The sequence below is a fragment of the Dunckerocampus dactyliophorus genome, chromosome 18, assembly GCF_027744805.1.
Source record: "Dunckerocampus dactyliophorus isolate RoL2022-P2 chromosome 18, RoL_Ddac_1.1, whole genome shotgun sequence".
NCBI classification, from domain to species: Eukaryota; Metazoa; Chordata; class Actinopteri; order Syngnathiformes; family Syngnathidae; genus Dunckerocampus; species Dunckerocampus dactyliophorus.
In genome coordinates this window covers 4,660,106-4,680,111 of record NC_072836.1, presented here as the reverse complement: position 1 = coordinate 4,680,111, position 20,006 = coordinate 4,660,106, and the positions used below count along the sequence as shown (strand labels likewise).

The 20,006-nt window shown below is 43.9% G+C and overlaps 2 protein-coding genes across 8 annotated transcripts in view; one reads left to right on the top strand and one right to left on the bottom strand.

Moving 5' to 3' along the window:
- The first annotated feature begins 218 nt into the window (after nt 1–218).
- Nucleotides 219–3,800, top strand: nkiras2 (NFKB inhibitor interacting Ras-like 2). Of its 2 annotated transcripts, XM_054758372.1 has the most exons (4): nt 219–266; nt 1,508–1,615; nt 1,752–1,993; nt 2,269–3,795. In XM_054758372.1, exons 2-4 carry the CDS (start codon nt 1,522–1,524, stop codon nt 2,509–2,511), a joined length of 579 nt encoding a protein of 192 aa, XP_054614347.1. In that variant the 5' UTR covers nt 219–266; nt 1,508–1,521; the 3' UTR covers nt 2,512–3,795. The 2 variants fall into 2 exon arrangements, with proteins under 2 accessions (XP_054614347.1, XP_054614348.1); XM_054758373.1 differs by lacking the exon at nt 1,508–1,615 and having other exon boundaries at nt 226–266; nt 2,269–3,800.
- Nucleotides 3,801–4,556: 756 nt separating this feature from the next.
- znf385c (zinc finger protein 385C) overlaps nt 4,557–20,006 on the bottom strand; it is a 116,082-nt gene continuing 100,632 nt past the window's right edge. For 5 of the 6 annotated variants that reach the window (XM_054758368.1, XM_054758366.1, XM_054758370.1 and 2 more), the window contains 6 exons: nt 17,831–18,038; nt 12,902–13,246; nt 12,638–12,825; nt 10,826–10,924; nt 9,260–9,349; nt 4,557–7,459 (listed from right to left, as the gene is read on the bottom strand). In XM_054758368.1, the coding sequence (XP_054614343.1) occupies nt 7,220–7,459; nt 9,260–9,349; nt 10,826–10,924; nt 12,638–12,825; nt 12,902–13,246; nt 17,831–18,038 (1,170 nt within the window). In that variant the 3' untranslated portion in view covers nt 4,557–7,219. The remainder of the gene's footprint in view (nt 7,460–9,259; nt 9,350–10,825; nt 10,925–12,637; nt 12,826–12,901; nt 13,247–17,830; nt 18,039–20,006) is intronic. The other variant, XM_054758369.1, reaches the window with a different exon arrangement.

Here is a 20,006-nt window from a genome sequence, read left to right as displayed (position 1 = left end):
TGCAAATGTACCTAATCTTTAGGTCACCGAGTGTGCAATTTGCTACTGCAATAAATAAATTCCTCCAGCACTTATCTGTTTCTATAAAATAATAAATCCCATTGTGAACACAGTGGGGAAATAATCATTCAGAGTTGCAAACTACAAAGCTGATGTATTGTATTGTAAAATTATACAGAGGCCAATTAAAGAGTATGACGTCGTGACGTTATCGCAAAACCCACTTCCGACTTCCGGGGTAGCAGGAAAACAGCAACGCTGTGCAGGTAACAGAATATATATTACATTTTATAATACATTATATACTGTCATAATGTGTATGACAGCCGCTAGCACATATGACTGCATTTTTAAAAACGCGCTTGATGATAGTGTTTGTTATTTACGACATTAGCTATGTGCTCGTCGAAAGCTAATGCTCAGCTAGTTTGTTGTTGTGACCGAGCTAGCAAACGTTCTAAGGCTAATACTTTGCCATGTTTGCGTCGATGTTTCAGTGTGTAACTCATTCGGAGATGGTGTCACCATTTATTGGACGTGGGAGCAAGGATAATTTGAGCAGCACTACGACAAGAGTGGCTACTTTCTTATTCGGTAGTATTAAATCCTCTATAAGAGAAATAGATTTTCAGCCGAGGGAATTACGCTCCATTTGCACACTTTTTGAGCCGAGCATCAGTAACAAAATGCTATATGAAATATTAACTCGGCCAATTTTAGCAATATATATGTCACAGCAGACCTTGCATGAGTATTCAGCCCGTTAGTCTTCATATATCACAGTATTTGCTGGAGGAATAAGCACTCTGAGTCAACAAAACACTTCTTTATTCGAACAAAAAGGAAAACATTTTCACAAGGGACGAAGTCGGCGCAAAACACGTCAACGCCGCCACCCAGTGGTCACCATAGCGTACATCATTCCAGAATTCAGTGCAGCAAAATATAAAAATACAATATAGACATACTTCAAAGATGAAAAAAGACAGTTATTGCTCTAATCTATTTATTTTTGTAATGGATAAGTGTTAATATGTCAAAGTTGCACAATGTTGAGCGTTGATGAAAGACTGTTACGGTATAGTTAGTATAATAATCAGTGTTAACGTGCACGTGTACGCGCTGAGCATTATTCTGCCAGCTGTCCTCCCTTACTTGTGGCAGTAATAGAATTTTTCAACCCCTCATAACGCTCCATAATAATTACTTGCTCATCTTGTGTAAAATACACTAGCTGGGATCGCTTCGCTTTTGAGCGGAAGTCGAATAATGTGACGTCAAATGCCCCCTTTAATGTGAACATGCACTGAGCACAAAGCTGGGAACCGGACTTGACTTGATAACCACCGTTGCAGTACCGTTTAACTTTGGGGAACTTAAGTTTTGTTGAGCTGCATCTTGAGCACAAAGCCCGGCTTTGTTGGGCCACTTTGGCAGTATACCCTGAAGACACGTAGTGGTGATGATGTCGCTTGCTAGTATTTGTTTGTTTTGTATGTGAAATCAGAAAGAAGCATCACCATGGGCAAAAGCTGCAAGGTGGTGGTGTGTGGCCAGGCTGCAGTCGGTAAAACAGCCGTCCTGGAGCAACTACTCTATGCCAACCACGTTGCGGGTATGCATTTGAATACTCGGCACTCCAGTCAGTGAATCTGTGATTGATTAGTCACTTTTCATGCAATTAAACACAATTCAGGACCTGCCTGTGCGGCTAGAATACAATCTACCTAACTTTGCTGATCCTCCATCAGGTTCGGAGCCCATGGAGACCCTGGAGGACATTTACATCGGCTCCATCGAAACGGACCGCGGCACCAGGGAGCAGGTGCGCTTCTATGACACCCGTGGGCTCCGTGACGGCATGGAGTTCCCTCGCCACTACTACAGCTTTGCCGATGGCTTTGTGCTGGTCTACAGCATCGACAGCAAGGAGTCCTTCAAGCGCATGGAGGCCCTCAAGAAGGACATCGACCGGCACAGAGACAAGAAGGAGGTGAGGTTGTAACCTGGTTGCAGTTGCTCATTAGTTAGTTAGTATGATTACATACAAACTACAAACTTGGTTGAAGCGCGGTGCACAGGCCAAGCAAGAAAGCAGTTAAACGTTGGTGCAAATCCGGACAAACATGCAGATTGAGGAATTGTTCTGTTGTCATCCTCCATCATAACATAAACATGCCTTTTTCCATTTTTTGACATTCCAAAGTATGAAATCAGCGCTTCTGACCTCAACTGATATACATGACTTTCCTCTGCTGCCGCACGCAGGTGACTATTGTGGTTCTGGGTAACAAGCTGGACAAGCAGGACGAGAGGAGGGTGGACGCCAACATGGCGCAGAACTGGGCCAAGAACGAGAAGGTGCGCCTGTGGGAGCTATCGGTGGCAGACCGCCGCACGCTCATCGAGCCGTTCGTGTACCTGGCTAGCAAAATGACGCAGCCGCAGAGCAAGTCCACCTTCCCCCTCAGCAGGAACAAGAACAAGGGCAGCGGTCCGACAGACGGCTGAACGGCAGGCACGTTCATATGCATTATTTCTTGATTTTTTTTTGTCACATCAAGGCTTTGCTAGCACGCTTGGGATTATGTTAGCATCCAAATTTATCATCATATTACGACTTTTCACCTAAATGATCATTTTCATCCATCACAAGAAACAATGCATTTGCATGTATTCCAAGATGGCCGCCATGATGTTCGTATATGATGTGTCATTGCTACACACTAGCAAGGTAAATTGCATGGATACCTGTAAATACCAGTAAATGTGCCACCAGTTGTCATGGAGATTTGTTACACTGCTACTAATTAGTATTTGTCTGCAAGGCGTCGTTGACTGTGAAAAGTTTCAAATACAACAATTAGCCTTACTTTTAGACCATTGCTAAATGGTGTAGCTTTATTCAGGGACCAAATGTAAGCAACTCCTGTTTCATTTCATTGAAATGTGTGCTTTTGTTGTTGTCTTAAATATAACTTGTAAAATTTTATGTGTCTTATTTTTAAACTGTTCAACCAGTATTTGTTGGCATGTACAGTAAAAAAATAAAACATATGTGCCTGATTTCATATACATACATATTATATGTACGCGGTACTAATACAGTGAAATATTCTAAATGGAATAAATTATTACATTGCTAGTTGAAGAGTGGGACTCTAAAGTTGCTGTTACGTAGTTTGCCCACCAGAGTGCGCTCCCACGCCAACATTGCAGGCAATGCGTCCGAGCCGTTGTCGTAGTAGCTTGGCAACTTCACGTTCAACTCGGAAGTTTCAGTGTCAGGAAGCTAATTAACGTTCACTAGGGGCATATCGCCAACACTGAAGGTTCCTGGGATGATTATGTAGACCTGAGAACTAAACAATCTCAGTGATGTTTATGTATTGTGAATATTATGTTATTTAGAAATTTTGTAAAAAACAAACAAAACAAAAAACATGACTAATGGAGTTAGTCATTTTAAGGCCTGCGGGGACTATGAGGCCATTCGACAAGGTCAGAGACATTGACGCAGAAAAAAACGACATACTCGTTCCACAGATGAGCGCGCGGTGCCTGCAAAGGTTAATGCAAGATGATGAGAAAACCTCAAGTGGAACATTAAGAAGCGTTATATTATTACACTGTTCCCCCCAGAGGTTGATATCATCGTAACATCCCATTTCAATCATGTTCTTTTTTATGTATGCTTTGTGCTTCACTTATTTTACCACACGTCAACATTAAAGGTGTAAAATGCTCAGATACAACATTCATGATCATTTTATTCTCTATTTTTAAATAAAAGAGCAAATAACAATCTATAAGGGCCTTTACCAGCATTTGTCTTTGTGATTATTATGATTGTGCTGTGTCTGGGCAAGGACTGACTTTGGATTCAAGATGGTGGAGGCAGCCATCATTTTTCTTTTGTAAACAAAACAAGGTGACTAAGCATCTTTGAGCCAAGATGGCGGACATAGCTGAGGTTAAATGTCAACGTTAAACGTTTTTGGAGCACCACTAGTGATGATTCTCAGTAAGTCTGATGAATTTTGGATGCTATCAAAACAGCTTCCAATCCAAATATCGATACCAGGGTAGAATAGGTATCAGATCAAGTTTGATATTTTAGAGTTCTCGTCTATTTATTTTCACAAATATCTGTTTTTGTTGTGTTTAAATATATTTATATAGAAATGGGAAGAAAAAGAAACACGGGAAGAAAAGAGCAAAGAGGGAAGTTGACAGTAATACGCTTTTTCAGCCATATCATAAAGCCGAGTTGCAATTTTTTCCTGAACTATATTTAACTACACGTGTTGCTTTACAAAATATCAAAGTGGCAAAGTTGCATCCTTTAATTTTTCACTATGTAGCCCTCGCTGGAAAAAGTTTGGACACCCCGGCCATAGCTCTAGATACTCACACTGTGTCCTCCGCGGCATTCCTCCAGGCTGGAAGGATGCTCCACTTGAATTGGTGTCACTCCTGTTTTGTGCTCAATAAACAACCTGAATGCACGCCACAATAACACACACACACACACACACACAAAATCAAGACAAGCATTTAAGAAGTTCTAAAAGCTTTTATTTTCCAAAATCCATCCGCTGCTGTGCCGGCCACGGTACAGCTGTCTTGAACGAGGGACAAGCTACCCTGAAATGTGGATGGCGGCGTTAGCGTTGGCTCAACCTGGTCACCCCTGAGAAGGCCTGCCTAATGGGATTTCATCCTTTTATGCCGTTTTTTTCATCCCTAAAACGGCCTTAAGTTACACGTTCAATATTAGTTAAATATTTTCTCTTAGAAAAAAAAGACATGTAAATAAAGGACACGAAGAGAGAGGTTGCTATAATCTACTGACTATGATACAATAAATCTGATAAAAGTTCTAATAGTTCCTCTATTGGGTTTACATTTAAACTTGGGAACGCTCCAGAAAAACAGTGAGGCCGGCTGCTTTGACGGACAGGTGGGCTGAAAGTAGCACGAGTACTGGGTTGTCTACGACACACACACACTCACACACGCACTCACACAAAACTATACATATTGCACAATGAAAATGCATAGGATGTGCTCCATTGAAGTGATTTGGCTTTTTTTTGGGGGGGGGGTTCTTACTAACAGTCTGCTTTGATGGTGAGGAGAAGGGGCGGAGCCTACACTAAGTGGATATGATGGATGCAAGGTGAGGCGTCACGTGTGTGTGTATTGCTTTAAATGTCATGGAATATTTTCATAGCGTTGATAATACAAATAAAATAAAAGCAACTACTGTATGGCTTCATGTAAGCAGTGTTAAGGTGCTTTTTTTCAAATGTGGTTGCTATGGCGCTGTGCTTTGTTCTCTCCCACACACATCCAGCTGCCAATCAAGCGACGACGGAACTCCTCCCACCGCCTTGACACAAAAATCCCCCTGCCCCTTAATCAGTGTGTTACTGCAGGGGTCCCCAACCGTTTAGACAAACAGGAGCAAATTCCACATGAAAAACTGCAAAACACACGCATGATGATTGATAGCAATCAACCACAGCCACGGGTGACGACTGACGGGCCCGGCACACTTCAGCATGCACCAACACATGCACGCACAATGTTATATAGTCATTTATGAAACAAAAAAATAAAAGAAATAATGCAACCCAGCCAGTTATTAATGATAACCACTACCTTGGGGAATAGAAAATAAAACAGAACAACCCGAAATCAGCCACAAAGCCAAAGCTCATCATAATGGGACTGACTGTGACTGTAGCGTGTTGTTCCAACTCCGTACAGTAGATGGCTTCTTAACACACCTCATATGCACCTGCTCTGCCAGGGAATAAGAAGATGGAGCAGGAGGGATCAGTGCTGCTATATTGTCGCTACGTTTAGCGAGTATTCACACCCTTCTAGTTTCATTTAAAGAAAAAAAAAAAAACGACTTGCGACTTTCTCTGGTTTTATTGGACACTTTTGGAGTCTAACACGAAAGTACGTATCGCTGTTCTCACTGCAAGGCTCCATCTAAATGCACTCAAAGGTGGCTCCGTCTTGCTTGTGACATTAAAAAAAATGACAGATTTGTACTTCTAACCATATTTGTTTTGCTTTTCATGTATTTCACTCACTTTTTGCCTCCCACAGTGTCCATAAAAATGACACGCACATGCCAGGGTCATGGGTCATTGCACTGTAAATGGACGCCACTGTTAAGTTAAGTAATGCTCCTTTGTGTTGAGTTTCTTTAATGTAAACTATGCAATTGGACACATGACTGTTTAATCAGACTATTCAATTATGGAAATATTTCCAGAGAAAGGCGTATTATTATATCAAATTACCGTATAGACTCCAATGTAAGAGGACCGAATGTTTGGACTATGATATCTGTGTCTCTATACATTCTCTCCTTCTTTGTTGTCACAGATACCGTGATGCATTGTAGCAGATTTTCTTCCCGTGTATCAATTATTGCAGAATTTCGGTATAATTCCCCTTGCAAAGCTCGCCCATAGTCATGACGACACACTAAGGTCCTACCTGTCAACATGTGCATGGGGAAATAAAAGACATTTCCTGGAAATGTCCTCGCGTATTGCTCTAGTTCAAACCTCAAGCATGGATACCATCACCATCGTCACCTGCAGTGTTGTTTTTTGATGGAAGTCAAAATGCGGGAAATGTACGGGAAAGTATTTAAGACGGGAAAGACGAGTGAAGTACGGGGGTTTCCCGGGAGGGTTGACGGGAGGTATGAAATCCAAATCTCTAATGACGTGAGTTTTTATCAAACAGATGGTCGGGAACCCCTGCGGTAGTGTGTGATTGTGTGTCAGTGTTCATGTGTGAAAGGTTGACGGGGGCAGGATGGACACAACACGATGTCTCACTGATAAAATGTAGAAATGCTTGAAAAGGGCATCAAGTAAAGGGAGCTTGTCTTAAGTCAACCACACAAATGTCCAGCTTGGCTAAACGTACAGCCGTAATCCCGGCATGTACCCTCCCACCCGCCCCCGGCCCCCAATGAATGGCTATTAATGCGGCCTGTGGAGGCGCGTCCCACTCCCTCGCTGGCGATCACCGCAGCAGGAAGAAGGCGGGATGGGGCGCTGTCCGTCTTAAGTCAGGCAGACTGCATAGTTTGAGTGAGGCCTTTGTCACATGGGTCACACAGACAGGATGGGGGGTGGACTTGGTAAGAAGGGGAGAGTGAAGGGGGCGGGGTCATGTGGGTTTAGTAGGGGGAGAAGATGATGGGCGTGTGCGCGGCCCGCAGAGGCCCCGGCGCGGGCCGGAACAGTGCGGGCCCCAAGAAGGGTGTCTGTATGAAGGCGGTGGCGGCAGCAGCGCCCACCGGGTGGCGCAGAGCCAGCGGGTTAGCGGCCACCGTGCACAGGGTCGGCGGCGTGAGGGGGCCGGGCAGGAAGCCCGTTGTCAAGCTCTTGGTCAGCTGCTTCTGCAAGGCCAGTTTGGTCTGGAGAAGACACAGAACACGGAGAAGGACATGTTTCACTCCAGCAAACATGGTTCCCCAACTCACTCGCTCACGTGAGAGGATGAGTGCCGGTGCGTTAGCTACATGTATTGCAACATGCATCGCTAACAACAACAAGCTAATGCTAACACACGGCATTAGCTACACATGCACACCTAATAATGCCGTCCAATACTACAATTCTAATTTTACTATCAGAATTGTTCATACAGCGCTTGTATTGGATTACATTGTGCAGGGGTACCTCATGATTGTTAGCCTAGCTAGCTTAGTTGACATGCATTTACTACTTCACGAGTGTCCAAGCTTTTTCCACCTTTTTCCACTTTTTCGTAATATTATAACTTCATAAACATATAACATATTTTTTGTTTAATATTTCAACTCCATGCTACTAAAATGACATTATTTTTGCTTATAATATTATGAGATTATTCTCGTAAAATTTAGACTTTTTTTCTCGTTAGAATATGACTTTTTTCTCTTCATATTTTGACTATCTGAAAAAAAGTCCCATAAAATTACAGCTGTTTTTTCCATTTCTGCTGTTGTTTTTTTAATTAGAATTTGAATTAATTAATTTGAATTAATTTTTGTACAATTTTAATTTCATTCATTTAAAATGTTGACTGTTACACTATTTTTAAGTATTTAGACTTTCTTCTTGTAAATTTTCTTCTCGTAACCACGACATTATTCCCATAATATTATTACTTTATTCTCATAACATTATAACTTTATTCATTGTTTTGTTTGTTATTACTAATATTACGACTTTTAAAAAGTGTCTTTAATATTTCAACTTTATGCGACTAAAATGACTAAAACTATGACTTTTTCTGAATAGTTTACAATTTTTTCTCCTAATATATATATTTTTACTTTATTCTTTATTAAATTACTGCTGATTTTTCCATTTTTGCTGTTGTTATTATTGTGGGGTTTTTTTGTAGTTTTCTTGTTAAATTCTATTTTTAGAATGTGCCGGGGGGCCAATAAAAAAACATCAAGTGCAGACCGCACTTTGGACACCCCTGTCCTACTTTATGAGGTCATTGTTGCTAGTCGTGTTAAAGATGCATGGTGAGTGACTTATTGCACTGCGTTCATATTCTGACAGAGAACAACTGCAATAAGCGCGGCAACGGCGGCCATCTTTGTTTGCATGGTGTTGGAACTAGCATGAAAGGTGGCAAGATGACAACCGAATGATAACATGTTAATGACAATATATAATTAGGAGCACAAAACACAACAAAAAGAGTCTTAGCTAGTCCTTTAGCATCTTTCTTTTGCTGCTCGTGCCCATGCTAAAATCATTCATTCACAATCCCGCCCCATTTTTAAACTGACTAGACTTGTAGCGGACCACAAGACGTAATAAAATGGAAAACAACAAAAAGCAAACTTCCCCAACAGGGAGAATAGAGTTAAAGGTTTAAATACAGTATGTACTGTACATTTTTAAACACAGTGGAGAAATGTGTTGGGTGAATAAAATGAATAACAGTGTTAACTGAATAACTGTCCATCAGTTAGCGAGGCTACTTCCTGTTGCATGGAGGATTATACTGTATAATATCAGATGCCGCAAATGGACGGGCGGTAGAATTTCCTGCTAACCAACAGACAAGACGTTGCCGTGCATCACTAACGTCACCAGTGAGTAACAGAAAGAGAACGTTTCTGTTTAATGACATCCTCAGCTCATAGTCTGAAGTTTCTGAAGCCGAGCCGTGGTTGAAAAGCCCCTCCAGTCCCGCCCCTCGGGCCACTGACCTGCGAGGAGAGGGAGGTGAGGCTGTAGTGGCTGAAGGCTTTCTTCATGGCCGACACGGCCACGCCTGCACAGCCACTCCATCTCATGCTCTGTGGGGGGGACGAGGAGCACAGGTGGGGAGGTGTTTGTGTGTCAATCATCAGCTCAACAGCAGGGGGGTGGGGAGGGTAGGTGGGGTCTTTTTTTGGTGGGGTGGGGAGGGGGTGGAATCACCGTGACAACAGGCACACAAAAGCCTCTTTCACACAGAGATGCTGCAACGTGGGCGCATCGGAGACATAACGGTAGATTTATTCGTCGGGGCCTTTCACACAGAACCCAGTAAAATGGGACTTTCCTGTGTATGTGTGCACTTTCACACAGATGAAATGTGTGATGATGTAAACAATGTAGAAAATAGTTGTTGGGAAGCGACAGTAGGGTGAAAGGAGTGTCTGGCGCCTAAGTTCACACGTGAAACACCCTTTCACACAGCTGCTGTACCGCCTCTGTTACACCTCTGAAATTTGTGCGTCGACCCCTGCCAAATACAAATAGGCAGAAAAATGGTTAGTGTAAAAGGGTCTCATAGCTCCACTCACTGAGACAGCAGACCCTTTCACACAGCCTATTAAAGCTGGGAGATTTTCCGCCCTTTTCCCTCGTCAACATTCTGTGTATACAGCATGACCACACAGAACGGAGGGGTCAAAGACGATGTACAGATTTTGGAAGTATTACCACAGGTGTAACAGAAATGGTAAGGTGGCTGTGTGAAAGGAAATAGCGGGAAGCTGGAACAGGGGTAGGGTGTTTAACACCCGACACTTGCTTCTCCCGCCTTGTTGTGTTGGAAGCAGCAGATGAAGACACCGACACGACAATGTCTTACAGTGCCAGGTTCTGTGTGAGACACAGGCAAATAACAGTTGCTAATTTTGCGATATCTCTGTATGAAAGAGGCAACTGAGACAGCAGCCCCTTTCAGACTGCCAATCAAACTCTGGAACGTTTCGCCTTTTTCCGTCATTCTGTGTGAAAAGCACCGACATGGAATGGAGGAGTTGAAGTCAAGTCACAAATTTGAGGTAGTGACAGAGGAGTAACATAAGCAGAAAGGCAGCTGTTTGAAAAGGGAATAGCAGAGTCAAACCCGACATTCGCTTCTCCTGCACTGTCGACAGACCAGACAACGATTCTTGGTTCTGTGTGAAAGACACAGGTGAATAACAGTTTGCGGTATGTCAGTGTGAAAGAGGCGACAGAGACAGCGGCCCCTTTCATACTGCTGATCAAACTTTCTAATTTTCGGCCTTTTTCCCGGGCTGCCATTCTGTGTGAAAAGCACCGACATAGAACGGAGGGGTTGAATTGAATTTGGCGATAGTAATAGAGGTGTAACAGAGGCTGCGTGAAAGGGGAACAGACTAAGGTTGGGTTCTGTGTGAAAGACACAGGAGAATAAAAGGTAGCTTTGATTTGGCCAGTTAGCAATATCACTGTGTGAAAGAGGTCAACCTGTCTCTACCAGCAAGGGTGTTTCTGTGTGACAAGACCTTTTTGCATTTTTTCTCCCCCCAACTTACCGCTAAGCTGGAGCTGGGCTGGCTCTTGCTGTGGGGGGTAAATTTGGGCTTCGGAGGCTTTCCAGCCAGCCTGTCCTTGTGCCGTCTGCTATTCATGTGCTGTGGAGAAGGGAGAGCAAAAAAGCTGAATCAGCATCTGCTCCACATAACTTCATGTGCTGTGTGAACAATGGATGCAGGCGCGGGAACGTACACAAATCACATCGCATCGCTTTCTACCTGACAAAACTTTCTCTCGCTCCAACTGCACTGCCAACAGGCATGGAGATGCGTGTGTGAGTGTGTGTGTGTGTGTGTGTGTGTGTGTGTATGTGTGTGTGTGTGTGTGTGCTTATATAAGAATCCATTGGAATGCAGCACATCCCAAATATTTTCCACATTCCACAAGCAGGCTTATTTTCCCGGGATGTTAATGAGGAGAAATGACATTCCCAACTTGGTTCCGTGGCCTTAAATTAAAATCAGAGGACACGGACGGTGTGCAATAACGCACACGCGCTCTTATCTAGAAAGGGCCGCCGCGTGTGGCGTACTCGCTACGACTTGTAATTGCTTTATAAACTATTGGCAGCCATTTCTGACATTCAGCCCCCAGGCCACATCATCATCGGCATCGTGATCATGTCAGGCAGTCTGCAGAGGTCAGCTAATTATACGCCACATTCTCTTCACCACCCCGCAAAACCAACTGCTTTCACTTTCTCTTTTTCATTTCCTCTCCACAAAAAGCCGGAGAGATTATTGTAACGCTACAAAAAAAACCTTCAGGATTGTGATTCTTGCTAAAATGACAATAATACAATAGCATCACCATATTGATAGTATCACCATGCAGAGATTGTGCAATAAAAATCGACATAGTAGCAGAAAAATGCCTTTGCTGCATGCAGAGCTGTCCTATCTCGCCTTTGTCCTATCTAGTCTTTGAGCATGAACTGATGACGCCTGCTTGGATGAGAAGCGAAACGACGTCTAAGACAATCTGAAAGAGCCAGCTGCGATGGACTCAATGTCCTAAGAATACAATAAACTGGATAAATGAGAGTATTCACATACTTATGGAGAATATGTTTCATTGTACATGATATTTGATGCTGGTGTATTGATACAGTACAGTGAACAACAACCGTGTGACACATGTCGATATAAGATGTTTCTCTGGCTGCAAACGCTGCCTTCAAATCATCTTAACTATAAAAACTGCAATTGCAAGATTTCAACCACTCGGGGGCGTAATGGAGCACTAAATGACCTTGTTTCCACCAAGCAGTACAGTTCAGTACAGATATAATATCCAACCCGTATCGTTCCACTTTTCAGCACACTTTTGTCGGGGCACTATTGTTGTGATAGTGTGTTACGGTTCCCTTGTGCGGGGCAGAGCTAAACAGGTTGCAGCCCACTGATTGGTCGACAGAATCAGACTATGGAATGGGGAGAAAAAATGTACATGATTTGTTTCAGTCTACTGTATGTTGCTTATTAATTAATTTGATGTTTTACGTTATACATTTTTTGTCTGGTTATGGACTTTCCTATTGCTAGCATGTCACACTAGTTATACAAGTATATTTGACGCAGCTATCGCCATCCTGTGGTAAAAATGCAAGCTTGATCAGCTCTTTTTGCCAAATTTTATGGTGGCTAACCAAACAAACCTGGACCACTTGGTGGTGGCTCAACGTGGCTCAAATGATACGATTTGCAATTCAGGTGACAGAGTAGTCTGATTAGGAATTAGCCTTCCAAGCCGCGCTGAGCTGGGCTGTGATGGAAGGCTTGGTGGGGGGAGACATAGGGAGACATGCTCACCTGGCTCAGTTGTGTCTCAGAGTTTACGAAGATCTCGCAGATTTCACACTGGAAGTTCTTGCTGGACACGCCCACGCTGCCTTTGCTGCCCAGCCTCTTGCTCTTGCAGCTGGCCCGAGCGGCTGCCATTTTGCCACGACGCCGCGGCAGGACGCTTTGACCCTCCAGCATCAGTTTGTGCTTGGTGCCTGACGGACACAACCAGAAGGTGGACTTAGGAATAATTCTAAAAAGCCCAATGATTTTGTCCATCCTTGTCCTCACCGCTGTTATGCGCTTCCATCTGGGAGGTGGAGTTGACCGTCACTTTGCAGACGGGACAGTGGAGGTGAGCTTTGCTTTTCTTGCCGTCCTCATCCGCTTGCACCTCCCTGTTGGTGCTGGACGCATCCGCCTGGCTGCCCGATTCGGCGCTCGAGACCACGGCCTCTGTGGCATCCGGTGCCTCCGGGCCGCTCGTATCGGAGGCCGTCTCGGAGATCTGAGGAGGGGAAAGGGTGACCAGCTCGGCTGCAGAGACGTCTGACACCGGCGTCAACATGATCGAGCTCCTGGGACTGTCCTCCATCTTTACGTCCAAAGTGGTCGCGTCCAGGTCCGACTGAACACCTGCAGTTAAGACAGTGCGGAACATTAGCATTATGCTGCATACTAGTAGGAACGCTGTTTGACTTTCGCAATATTTTAACTTGGTATATTTTCTGCCTGAATGTTCTGAACTCCTGTTTCCGCGCCAGTGTCGTATTGACCAGAATACTTCTCGTAGTTGATGTCATGTTCCCCTTCGTAGACACTAGACAGCAGACTAGTGAGATTGAATCAACAACGCCTGTAGCCAATTAGTGCGCTCCATTTCCCTGGTCTTTTTTTGACAGGAAACACCAACATGAGTGATGTATCTTTTTTTGCATGAAAGTTTTATTACAGGAAAAATATGATAATTGTAGCATTGCATTGTCTCTACTCTCTCAACTCATTCTAAGGCTCCACTCTGAGTCAATACAAACAAATCGACAGCAAAGACACTGGAGTAGCATTTCACTTCTCCCCTTCACCCCCGCTGCCCCCCCAGGTGGTTCGCCCACTTCACCCCTGACCACTCTCGTCTACCTCCACTTCATTTGGCGCTCTACCTCCACCGCCATTGATTTCCCCTTTAACGTCCCACAGCAAATTCATCATTGGAGATAAGCATCTTCCTCTCTCATTCCCGCCGCAGAACACGAACCTATAGAGGAGATTACAGCGTCCCTTCGCTGTAATGAGAGTGGCCGCCCTGGAGGATCCAAGCGCCAAAGAAGTCTCCTGAGGGGGGGGCGGTGGAATGATAGCGATCGATGGATTAAGCAGGCGCTTTACAAAGGACGACTTTGGAGGCTGGCGGGACTGAAAAGCTCTTTAAAAAAAAATCCAAAGGAACTTAATTCAGCAGAGAAGCACTTCATAGAAAGTTGCCAGGTTTCAACTGTAAGATAAGAACATAAAAGAGCCTCCAACTTGGACAAATCCCACTGAAACAAAAAAGAGACTGGAAGCATTCTACAGCGTGATTGCAGCGTTGAACATAGGTTCAAGAAAATACTGTAAATAACAGTGACGCGCCTTCTGTTTGTTTGTCCATCTGTTTGTCAGTGAGAAGGCTACTTCCTGTTTCATGGAGGATTGCCTAAGACACCATCCATCCATCCATTTTCTATACTGCTTGTTCTCACTGGCATGTTTTTGGAATGTGGGAGGAAGCTGGAGCACCCGGATTCCAGGATTTTTACAAAAATAATCTGTAAGGTGAATGAGTTCCCATGTCGAAGATCTGGATTTGGATACAAGCAACTTGATCCCAGTGTAACCCGACTGGTCCGGCCCTGACGCTCCCGGGACACAAACGAGGGTTTCTCGTCCAGCGCAGCTCTTTAAGGCGTTAGGGAGTGACGTTTACTTGCAGAGCCATCTCTGCTGGCGTCCGTTACGGCAGGTTCTTCCGTAATCCATCCTACACTCCTACATTTCAAGTTCCCGACTGAATTTTTTTTTAGATGATTTTTGGATCAGTGACCAATAAAGACAAAGCAATCTTCTAATATCTACATGATGACAAGCCATGTTGTAATGGACTGATATGTTTTGGTTCAGAATGGTAGTGTGTGTGAGGAAGTAACTTGATGGACGAACTCTCATCTTAAATCCATCAGGACAGAGAAGCTCATTTGCAAGTGTGAAAAAGCAGTGGGAAGGATCGGCGTTGTGAAATTATCTTTTCCACATGCCAGGACTCATTCAGCCAGCGCCCTCATGTACCCAGATTGGCAAACTGTCAGAGCAAAAGAGCAGACTATCGGCAGCGCCAGCGGGGCCTCGGAGGAGGAGTACAACTCCTCGCCAGTCGTTTATGGATATTTGGATCAATGCTTGTGCGGTCGATCTTTCGTTTTTTCTCGCACAACAAATATTAATCCACGCTTGAGCAGTTCAATTAAATTGGACAAGTTTTTACAGCAAAAAAACACCCAACATCCAACGTGACCTGTTCTGTCGATTGATCTGCCGAGAATTTTAACCACAAAGCAAACAGCAAATGAATAAAAATGTCAAGCTCATTACGTACACACAGGAGGTGAGTCGAGGAGGGAACTGGCTGGCAGCCTTTTACACTAAATCATCATTAGGGCGGGGACAGACAGAGTTCCCGCTTCAACAGCGGAGTCCATCAAAGGCCAGAGTGATTGATGCTTGTCAACATCCGTGTGGACGCGCCGTCTCCGGGGGAACCGCCTCCTGCTACTCGCTCACTCGCCTGCCAACACACTTTCGCGCTTGATGCCCCCTCTTAATTCACGATGAGTCATAAGAGATACAAATAAATTAATACATTTGGACTTCCACAAATATACTTGGCACTACTTGTTCGCCCTGGCTCATTAACACATTATTTTGAATGGAGCTTGTCGTTTCAGCCGACACACCTCTGACACACCTCATACAAACCTGGTCTGCCAGAGAAGAAGAACATGTAACAGGAAGGATCAGTGTTGCTATATTAAGCGAGTATTGAAACCTCTGTGGATTCGGTTTTTCAAAAAATCTACAAGCGACAAATCTAGTGATCTCAACGAGCAGCTGGTGCTGCGGCCCCTCCCTTCAAAAAGCACTCACAGGCGGCTCCGTCTTGTTTGTGACATTTAAAAAGACATGCCCATAAACACATTATTGTGAATGCAGCTTGTCGTTTCAACTCCAACACACCTCACACACACCTGGTCTGCCAGAGAAGATGAAGACGTAGCAGGAGGGATCAGTGTTGCCAACTTAGCAACTGTACCATACTGATCGTGTTCCTGCTGACCTCCCTGTCCGTTCTTGGCAGTCCGGGGCAGCAGAACTTTCAGCATCAAGCTTTGTGTTTTTTTATGCTTACGTAACTGCAGCTGCTAACTAGCATTTTTAATTATCTTTCAGAAATCTAGTAGATTATCGGCCATCTGATAAGAAATCTGAAAAATGGGGGGGAAAAATGAAAAAAGAAAATAGTGCAGTGTAGTTTGGACATTTTTAGATGTTAGCAGCTAATTTCCTTTAAAGTACTGCTGACAGACAAACTTAACAGAAAAATCACTTGAGAAGATTTTAGCCTGCCAACATTTTGGGTTTAATGGCGAGGAGAAAAAGTAGTTAAAGCGAGAATGATGGGATTTATGTTGAGATTGAGTCGACACTTGTGTGTCTGGCGTATATTTCTTGTGCATTTCCCACCAGCGAGGTCTGAAGGAGGTGCGCAAAGCGTGGCGGCCTCGTCTGTCTCCACAACCATTAGCGGGTAACGTGACGGGGGATGAGGAGGCTGACCTTGCGGCTGCGGATGACGTGCGTTTATTGAGAAGCGGGCGTGCTGTTGAGAGGAGCAGGTGTGCTATTTGGCTCTGGCAGACACAAGTCCTTCCATGGTGTTCATTATAGGTTGGCGCTGCCGGTGCAAGATGGCGCTGGCATGGGCTGCTGCTGCTGTTGCTCCACGGTTGTTCTTATTATAAGAGCAAAATGACTCAAGGCATAAAAACTAGCTTATCTACTTTCTCCCTCCACTGACTCCTCCTCCATGCTTTCATTCTCCAGTGCTGCCCTGCCTGCCGTTCATTTCATCTCATCTTTTATTTCAGCCTTCATTTGTCTGTGCTGCCACTTCCTTCTCCCAGAGAGAGAAATATTAACTTGAGAAGAATAAGAAGAATAATAATAAGAACAGTGTTATCGGCCTTCCAGCCTTTCGTCCATTTTCTCCTTCCTCAAGGAGAGCTTCTCTTTTACCTTCACATCTCCTCTCTGATGTCCCTGCCTCGCATCCAAACACCGTGTAAAAATTCCAGGCAGAGAGGTGCAATGCTTCCATCATCTTACGTGGTGTGCAGATGCAGGGGCAGGTGCAACATGGGAAAGAAACACGGTTTAAAATGAACGCCTCTGTCTTTCTCCAGAGTTCAATGTGCTTAACCTCTTTGCATGCAAAATGTTACACGTGAGGATTCCAAACACATTTACAAACCTGTGTGGGCACTTATCAGAGCAGCAGAGGGTGCTATTAATTCAGCCCCAACTAGTCAGCTGCCTAAACGGGCTGCTGTAGATAAACAAAACCAGAAAGTAAACATGAAGAGATGAACCCTATTAAAGAAGAGCTACCTGAGGCACAGATGGGGGTTGAACCCATGATCTTTGGTTTACGAGACCAACACCTTGCCACTTGGCCACTGTGCCTCGCAGCGATGTCTACCAAATGTCATCTTCTATTCCCTCTAAAAACCTGCACCTGCTTAGGTCGACAACCCATCTATGTCGAGCAACTCATCAGGTCCTGCTCCACGTGCTCTTCTTGTCGCTAAGAAGTGTCAGCGCCAGTTTAGGTGACGGAGCGGGACAAGTATTGCAGAAAAGTGATATTTTATGGGACATTTGGGTGTTTTTTTACTGTTTCCTTCATGTTTGTTGTTTTTTTGCTGCAATGGCACAAGTAAAGGGCAAGCAATGCCTAGTTTCTATTTTGGTTACGTCGACAACCGCAAATGTTGACATCAGTCAGTCACTCCGAGGTACGTGAACATAAGCCGGTTCCACTGTACCTTGTCAGCAAACACACCTTTAGCCACACACAGAATTAACATCCCAGTGTACTGGTGCCTCATTGGACGACATGTCTGTACGTACTTGTTCCCTCCTCTAAGCTTGAGTCCACGGTGACAGGCAGTGCTGTCTCAGCCATCTTGGTCCTTTCCCGCTCTCTGTCCCGTTCTCTGTCTCTGTCCCTCCCGCCGGATGACGCCTCCCCCGTCCGTCGTTGGCGGTTTTTCTGGGCCTCGATGGCTTTGAGCTTGCGTGCGTGCTTGTGGCCTTTATAGTGCGCTTCTGCCTGGTTCTGTAGCAAAGCCAGAAAGATGAGGAGGAGGAGAAAAGAAAACAGGTTAGCGAGACAGGAGAATTTTAATCGATGTAATATCTTGTGGAAAAAGTAGAGCCCCAACGTGCGGTCCATGTTAAAATGCACGGCTGAATGCACAATACGCAAGTGGCCGTCTGTTCCCGCCTGATAACGGCGCCGACACGCCGGGAGGCCAGAGGTATAATTGCATGAGAAATACGCAGCAAGAGCGAGCCTCGCAACTCCACAACTACCCTATCAACGCGCACAGTGAGTGGCGTCCCTCTCACTGCAAATGCGAGGCTTGCACATGCTGCACATGCTAATGGCGCACACCAACACACACACACACACACACACACACACACACACACACACAGAAATACACTGACTGACTGCTCAATCTCAGAGCAAAGTCCCCCGCAGTACAATCAGCAGAAATCAATAGCGAGATCACATCAAATGTGGATGGTGGCAACCCAAGATGCATTATGGGAAAAGACTAAATGTCATAATAATAACTGTCATGTCAAATAGTCACTCATACTGTTGTACTGCGGAAAGTGGCTGGAGGCTAAAGTATAGAGAACAAAAGAAGATGCAACATTATCGCAATAAAATTTAAATAGGTGTTATGCTAAATTGTAATGTATGTATATTTGATTACACATACACACACACACACACACACACACACTCATATAAAAGACAATACTTTTTTTTATATAAAATTTATCCAAATATTTACTATTGCGCCTTTTTATTTTTTTTTTACTGAATTCTATATTTATTCTTCTGATTTTTTTTGTTTTCTATATTATTATCAAATCCTACAATTTGTTTGTATTTGTCTTAACATTCATGCTATTATTATTATTATTATTTTTTTTATTATTATTATTATTTTATTATTATGATTATTATTATCAGTACTTAACTAAGCTGTAAACTGGTTGCAGAATGTAAAACATCAAATTGAATAGATGAGATATACATATACACACGCACATATACAGTAAATACATACATATACTGTGTGCATCATTTATTTGATTCAATCATTTATTTGATTGGTAACATTAAAAAAAGTTGGAAAAATGCAAAATGCATTTAATGCAATGTAATTTCAGAGGACTTAATATTAAAATTTTAATATATTGAGACCAAACCTTGTGTGAAAAATGCATCCAAATTCTGCTTTTTTGGTGGTTAATGACCAAAATCACTTGATGATATCATAAAGCAAAACTTCTCAAGCCCTATTTGACTCCAAAAAAAACCTGACGTGAAGTTAAGTTTACGAGCAGAGACCCAAGGTTACATCACGGTGCATCACGAGCAGCGTCATGAATTTATGGAGGTAATCACGTTGACTTTGCATCGTGAAGAGGCCTATAAATAACGTGGCTGCCAGCAGCAAACATCCTGTGACTAATGTGCTGTGAAAAAGCTTCAAACGTTGGCGTGATGTGACCAATCCAGCCTGCACCGACTCCGCCTCCGCAGCCAGCTGAGGTTTACCGCTGATAATTCTTCAAAATTTTGTGCGTGATATCACTTTTCGTTTGATGGCACTTGTGAGTGTGTGGCTATAAATAACAACAGCCTAATTATGCCTTGCTAAAAACACCCATTGAGAAACAGGAAGCAAAACAAACAGCCATCTTGGAGGCGTATCAAGCATGTGTGTCTGTGAGTGTGTGTGCGTGTGTGTGTGTGTAGGTTGTGTCACCGCGCCCCAACACAAAGCCACAGCGCGCTCGTGTTTGAAATTGTCGTTAAATGGCGGCGCCGTGGGAACCCTCCTGCTGCAGCACGTAGCGAGCAGCAAAAACGCCGTCTCTTAGGTTTCCCCGCAGGACATCTCCTGTCTCTGTTGGCCTCTTTTCTGTCCCTCTTTGTTGTTACCAACAAAATTTACAATGAATACTGGATGTACATTTATTGTATTTCGACATTTGTTTG

Bases quoted from the DNA above. Each gene is read 5' to 3' on its own strand.
- nkiras2 (XM_054758372.1), top strand. From the start codon at position 1,522: ATGGGCAAAAGCTGCAAGGTGGTGGTGTGTGGCCAGGCTGCAGTCGGT. The intron at 1,616-1,751 runs GTATGCATTTGA...ATCCTCCATCAG, and splicing joins CTATGCCAACCACGTTGCGG to GTTCGGAGCCCATGGAGACC. The intron at 1,994-2,268 runs GTGAGGTTGTAA...TGCCGCACGCAG, and splicing joins GGCACAGAGACAAGAAGGAG to GTGACTATTGTGGTTCTGGG.